Source organism: Amphiura filiformis, chromosome 19 (genome assembly GCF_039555335.1).
Source record: "Amphiura filiformis chromosome 19, Afil_fr2py, whole genome shotgun sequence".
Classification (NCBI taxonomy): domain Eukaryota; kingdom Metazoa; phylum Echinodermata; class Ophiuroidea; order Amphilepidida; family Amphiuridae; genus Amphiura; species Amphiura filiformis.
Window position 1 is genome coordinate 23,857,260 of NC_092646.1, and position 7,582 is coordinate 23,864,841.

Genomic DNA, 7,582 nt, shown 5'->3' on the forward strand with positions numbered 1-7,582 from the left:
AATTGAAGTAGGGGCCTAAACAACAACATGATATGTCACTAGCAATGTTTGAGCACGTTTAGGATGGACTGAGCTCTAATATGTGCAGCTATTGCTTCGCCCTCGCTAGCTCGTCAATGAAAGAAAGTTTCTATATTTTAATAGTTGGTCAATATTTGGGAATAAGGGCAAAAAAAAAAGCGTTTTAGGGTGTTTTTTCAAAATATTTTAAATTATTAAAATTATAGCGTAAACAATCAAAATCGTGAGTGTAATACTCAAGGTTTTGATTGCTTAGACTTGTGCCGAGTCTTCGAGTGAGAGACGGCTTTGGACCTAAATTCGGACGGTATGCATTGGGGATGTCTTCCTTTAAATGGGGTCCGTTTGGGTGAGCCAAAAATAGTCCCGAGTCAAAGATATTGAAACCTAAAAGTTTTAGGTCTTTTGGGGGAAAATGTATGCCTATTTTCAATGCGAAAGGTCAATATTTTCAAACGATGGACGGGTTTTCTTCCCAGCTATATACCGGTACACTTTAAGTAGGCCCCTACATATCATTAGATTGATAAAGTTTACTTCGAGGACTGTCAAATATCAACAAAAAAAAAATTTTTAATATCAATTTGCCATAAAATTTGCATTAGGCCTACATCGCGAATTACATCGCGAATACCGTGCAAACGTTACATGCTATCCGATCCCTTAATATCATAATTATTCCCGAATTATCCATAATAATTCCATTGTCGTATAGGGTAAAATTATCACGTTGTGCTCGTGTCCACCAGTTTTTGCGTCGCAATATCGACGCAATAATGTCATGTACAAATCATACGTAATATATATGAATGTCGTATAAATTAAAATTATAGCGTTATGGTAGTTGATATGGTTGTATGCTACCAGTTTCGTCTCATTCAACCGCGAACGTGATGAATGTACAAATCATACGAACATTATACGTCAATGTCGTATAAAAATAAGATTCTGCACTGTGGAGATTCTTCGCTTACTCTCCGCTGTTCCTCCGCTGTAACACGCATGGGTGTATGTTATAGCATATTGTAGTCATTTACCATACGTCAAATGAACATCATCACTTGGATGGAATGCATGTGGTATGGGAAAAAGATACACATTAAGGGGTCGGTCACCCACCTTAAGTTGCACATTGTTTTTGTTTGTTTGTTTGTTTGTTTACCCAGGTTGGTCCGTGACGGACACATGCTAATCCATGGGAAAACCATCGACCGTTCCAAGCTCGTACAAATGCACAAGCCTGGATAGCCAGTGTAGGCTAATTGTGGCACCTGCATGGGAGCACATCAGCATATCGAATTGCATTCTGAATACGATGAATGTCCTTCTGATATCAAATACAGTCCTCGAAGTAAAATTTATAAATCTAATGATATTTACTTAAAAGTGTACGTATATAGCTGGGAGGAAAAGCCGACGATCATTTGAAAATTTTTACTTTTCATATTAAAGATATACATTTTTCCCCCAAAGACCTAAAAATTGTCATATAGTGCAGGGCAATATGTAACCAAAATAAACCCCGTTGACATTTTAGTAAATTAGTGGTACTGGGAAAGTCATTTGTCAAAATAACGGTAGAATGTGACCTTTCACGCTTACATGTCTGGAATAAACCATAGTTACATTGTGCTTACGGGATAGCAACGTTTGCACAGTAATTTTGTGTGACATATCAGTGTGATTCTGAGTACGAAGAATGTCCTTCTGATAATTATTTCTTCAATACGAAAGGTCAAAATTAAAATGGACGGCTTTCCATTCCAGCTACATTTTAAGTACATATCATTATTATGAGGTTTTCTCCAAAGACTGTAAGGCCTAAATGTAAAAAATATCAATGTTTAATTATATGCCATAAAATTTGTATCGCGAATTTAAAAAAAAATCAAAGTATTTGATATCATCAGGACAATCCTCATATTCAGAACGCAATTTGATATGTCTGATGTGCTCTCATGTCCCACAAAAAATACTGTGCAAACGTTGCTATCCGACCCCTTAATAACACATTTGAATGTCAATATTTACAAAAATACACACATAAAAGTCATCAGATTTGACTAGTTTTTACATGCCCTGTCACCTGAATCTTGAATCATCACACCATCTTCTACGAATCGTTACAGCTGGAGCGGAAAGAAGTTCTAATTAATTAATTAATTAATTATTGTTAAGGCTGGTTCATACTTTGTTTATTTGGTGTCGTCATGGTCGTATATAGACATATACTTTCGACGAGTATTCGTTATTCAGTCTGTTCCAGGTTCATTTTCTTCTCTACTTCTTAGCATGCTTTGGTACCATACGTACATCACCAGAATGACTTTATCAAATGAATATTATGATATATATATTTCGCCGACACTAGGCCTACATGTATAATACGTCGAATTATGGAGTCTGAATTGGGCCTGATGCGACCTACATAAGTTGAGTTAAGTCATTGTTTTAAATAGCTTTAATTAATGTTAAATCTAACATGTCTAAGGTAGATGCATAACTTGAACGTCTTATGGTACACAACAATCGGCTGATAAAATATCCTTGTTCTTCTTGCATTTTTCGATATACTGAAGGTGTAATTTCGTAGAATTTTGAAGTATTTAAAGGAAAGTCGAGTCAAAATGACTGCATTATTCAGTAAAAACTGCCGATATGTTAAATTCTTTATGCTAAATGTAAAAGCCATTCTTGCTCGTCTTCTATTTGCAACTCATGGATTGGTAACAATATGGCGGGTGTCGGACGTCTGCGACAAGAAGATATTTCTTCTTCTTTGCCTTCCACTTGGATTACTTGTGATTGAAATGGTAGTCACTACATTTTACACCAAAAATGGAGAATGGAAATGGTAAGGTATCTAAACGCTAGCATTTCTATGGGCTAGGGCTGGTGTCGACAAGGCTGTTGTCGACAAAGCAATTTTCCCGATTGTCGACATGCATGGATCAATTGTCGACAATGAGAGAAAAGTTTAAGATATCCTTAGCATGATAACATCGCCATGAAATAACTGCATTTTGTCTGCATAAAAAATGTCGGTCTTCTATTTCATTCGTAAGTGGAGTAGATTATCTTTCCATTATAAATTCTATATTCTGATGATGAATAATTGCCGATATTGATGCATAAAAACGACGCATTACGTGGTCTCTGAAAAGACGATATTGAAAAAGTTATACGGGGATGTGCCACGCAGACTTTCGGATGTGGACTTTCCCTATATCTACTTTTCGCTGTTTTCTGCACCCCATCAGTAGGGCCATAACAATTTGTCATAAAAAAACACCCACATTTGCCAAAATTGGGTAGTTTTAAGGGCACTTTTGCCCAAATTCGCGGGCACATTCGTCTTCACTGAAAACCCACCCATCGATCAACCAAAATCGCAAAAAAGGTACGGTAGGCCTACCTCCAAAACCGTGGCACATCCCCGTCCACCTGAGACAAGAATTCTTGTCTCAGACGTCCACAGTCAACCAGGGAGAACCCCTCCTGATCCCGAACTTCAAGGATGTCTCCGGCAATCACAACATTATGCGTTATATGATAGAAAACTAATTACCAAGCACGAATCACGTGGTTTTATTTAATTGAAACAAACTCATATTGACCATAAAAACCGAAATAATACAGCCGTCTCAACACGCGATATTCAAAATTCCCGGGCGCCGAAATTGTCCAGAGCAATGACGTCCTAGTAATACAATATCGCGTGTTGAAAGCCGACTCTTTTTATTCGTTTTTACAGAGAAGATGAGTTTCTTCTCATCTTCTCTGGCTTTTATGGTCACTATGAGTTTGTTTCAAATAAACCCACGTGATTCGTGCTTGATAATTGTTTTTCTAACATATAAGGCATAATGTTATGATTGCCGGAGTGATCCTTTAATGATTTAAACTTTAAACTTCGGATACCATTAACGCCTTACTTTAAAACTGAAACCTTTGTGCTTTCCTACTCCCATTAAACCTGTACAAACCTTTGCACGATTACGATACAAGCAAAATAATAAACAAAACAAACAATTTTTTCAATTTGCAGGTTTTGCCCAAGTGTCTTTCTGTATCTAGCTAGTGTAATTCCCGGTATATGGCTGCTACACATGGATCTCTACCAACAACGTGAGACCTACAGGATAACACATGGCCTAGAACAATGTCAACCAATGATGATGTTTAATGAGACAACTTTGGGGGGAAATCAAGGTGTAAGTAAAATAATTAGAACAACAATAAACATCGCCAAAACTTTAGATAAAAGAAGCAAAGAACTTAGCAACAACAACAAGCGACCTACATAATTCTCACTTTTATGCGGCCCATACACGATCAAAATATTGATCAATATTGAGGACCCTAGATGCAGGAGTGGATACAAAATCCATGTGCGTGTTCAATGGTAGATTTTGTATCCACTCTTGTATCTAGGGTCTTTGATATTAATCAATAAGATTGAACATGTATGGGCCGCTTTAGTGTATAGTACAGAAAGAAACTAGACATGCTGTGATCACAGATCACGAACACATCCGGTTATGCAATCTCTGAACATTATCACCATAGACACTGGTTATTGCATTGTGCGAGTGGCACCATCGTCAATTTTGTAAAGAGGGCGAACCAGAGAAGACATCTTACACTTCCCATAATGCATTACTCCCATTTTAATATCTTGTACTGGTTTATCATCTACAGCGCAACAATACAGTACCTCAATGAACAGAGGACATCGAGTTCTTGCAAAATATGTTTATTTCTTGACTATTGCCTTATATTTAGCCAGTCTGTTCTCAAAACAAAGGGAATGTGTATGGGAGTGTCATTTGATGAAATGAGATGATGTACATTGTTGCAAAGGATTCTGGGAAGGGTAAGATATCTTCTCTTAGGGGCAAACATTTCGACTGCTCAGTGCCAGAAGTGGGTAAGTGCAATGGCTGCCATGTGTAGATGAGTACAATATACTGACTGTGTATCAATTGCCAAATGTTCACAGGGCAGCTATTGCACTTATCTGGCACTGAGCAGTCGATTTTCACGCATCAACACGTTGTTGTTAATCAAGGTGGTTGGCGAATTGTGAGCAGACTCTGAAAATGTAACTTTTCAAGCTTCGATTCGATTCTGTTTTTGTTACTGTTCTTTCCAGATTTCCATCCCTCTTCTTTTACCATCAGACGAATGGGCCTGTGGATTGCAGCAAATCATGTTTGTCTTGCTCATCGTAGGTAGATGGCTCCTCCCAAAAGGCCAACTTTCACGAGACCAGTTATCTCAACTGCTTATCACTCATCTTGGCATCGCTGCAGACAGTCTCGAATTCTCACTCGAAACGCTCGACATTGGCGAAGTCTACTGCAACATGAATCTCATTAGCGCTGTGCTTACCATCTGGACGTGGAGTATGTTGCAATTTACCCTGGTGCGGTGGTCTGTTTCAAAAGGGCAGCAACACGGGCAACCTCGCGGTGATGATCGTCCTGCTAAGCCGACTAGGCGATATGACGGATGCTGTGGAAGCGAAATTTGGTTCCTAGTCCTTACCGTTTTGTTACAAGACGCACCTTTTTTGACAATGCGACTATATCTGATGTTAAAATACCAAGTTGTTAATCAAATGATGCTTTTCTTTGTCGTTAAGAATGTACTGGTTATTTGTATTCAGTTCTACAGAGTCATCATCTTACTATGCTGTCCTGTCCAATATTATGATACTAGTATAGCCATGGTTGGTGTCGACCATGAAGACCAAAATGTGGCCCTTGTTGATGTACATCATGATGTACGACAAAGCAGGACTCTTAGTCTAACCCTTTCCAACAACAAAGTAATGGACCTAACGTATAGACTATCGATGGTAGAAGATTCATGATAGTTCGGAGTGTTGGAGTAAAACGGAACTTGAAGAGTAGCACCGTCGCCGCGCCAACTTTGTGGAACAAGCTGCCTGCACGCAAAGCGGACAGTCTCGCCATCTTCAAGAGACTTTTAAAGACCCATTTTATTTGCTACTTTTGTGTATAATTTTCTGGTTTTTAATTGGTAGTTTTTAAGATGTACTTTTTAGGATGTAGTTTTTAAGTTTTTTATCTTTTGTAAAGCGCCTTGAGGCTATTTTGGTGTTGGGCGCTATATAAGTGCGTTGTTGTTGTTGTAGAACTGTTGTTCACTGAAGTCTGTTCAGAGTAGAAATATTTGCTCACGAAAGGCCTCCGTAGTCCATGTACTTGATCATCGTGCATATTCTACTCTAGCTGTAGCAGTGAAGTGAGAGCATACCTGATTATCAATTATAAATTTGGCAGTTTGGTGAATTTGTAACGTTAAAAACCTTTACGGTCTACAATATTTTGGGAAAAGAATTTTTGCGATGCGAAGAATAGGGTCGTCTGCACGTGCACCACTCCAATAAAATTGTGTTTTTGTTTACGTTATAAGGGGGTCAAATTAAGTTAATTTGTTTTAAAAGCACTGAAAGTACCCTGCGGACTAATTCACCTCCTATAAGGTTGCCGTAATTATAATTCACTCGCAGATCTTTTTTTGTCTGATATCCGATCACTGAATCAACTATTTACAAACTCAATTAAGGGATCTAGAATGAGCGTTTATGGCGTTTTGACAGTATTTTTTGTGGGACATGAGAGCACTTCAGACGTATCGAATTGCATTCTGAATACGAAGCATGTCTTTCTGATATCAAATAATTTTAATTTTTTGAAATTCACGATATAATACAAATTTTATGACAAATTATTAAAATTTGATATTTTTCAAATTTTTTATATATAATTTATATATTTTTCAATTGATCGTCGGCTTTTCATCCCACCTACATACACTTTAAGTATAAATCATCAGATTTATAAAGTTTACTTCAAGTACTGTTAAATATCAAAAATATCAATTTTAATGATTTGCCATAAAATGTGTATTACATTGCGAATTTCAAAAAATCAAAATTATTTGATATCAGAAGGACATTCTTCGTATTCAGAATGCAATTCGATATGTCTGATGTGCTCTAATGTCCCACAATAAATACTGTCCAAACGTTCATACCCTTCCCTTAACTATTCAGCTCATGCAGGCAAAATGTATTATTTTGTCGACCTCACAAGCAATCAAGTTGTCATCAACATATCCTTTTGGAGACCCAGCTAGGCAAAAATGTCAACAGTATTATAATATGAACATTCTATATTTATATAATAATGACCTAATAATGAGCCTATTTTAGTGGCCATTTTTATGTACATAATGATGACAATGATATTGAACTCTCTATTGAGTGGCGATTCAATGTTTATTGTAGGCCTACTGCTCTAAGGTAAATGTCCTCTTTTGGGAATCCTAATTCAAAAGTAGTAAACTTTTTTTTACTATTATGTGGAGTTGTTGTTGTTGATGATGCTGTAATGTGTAGTCATACGGGGGAGATGTTATTTAATGAGTTCACAAAGCAGCAGACTTTTTCTTTTTTGGCATAAGCATGTTAAGGCACCAGGAACAAATTTGTTCGATCTTTGGATCGCCCGTCGATGCTGCTTCAATG

The 7,582-nt window shown here is 37.3% G+C and overlaps 1 protein-coding gene across 1 annotated transcript; it reads left to right on the plus strand.

Annotated features, from left to right (window-relative positions):
• The first annotated feature begins 2,648 nt into the window (after nt 1-2,648).
• On the plus strand, nt 2,649-6,771 carry LOC140140455 (transmembrane protein 26-like). The gene is made up of 3 exons (XM_072162215.1): nt 2,649-2,875; nt 4,070-4,235; nt 5,177-6,771. Exons 1-3 carry the CDS (start codon nt 2,649-2,651, stop codon nt 5,897-5,899), a joined length of 1,116 nt encoding a protein of 371 aa, XP_072018316.1. The 3' UTR covers nt 5,900-6,771.
• The last annotated feature ends 811 nt before the right edge of the window (nt 6,772-7,582 follow it).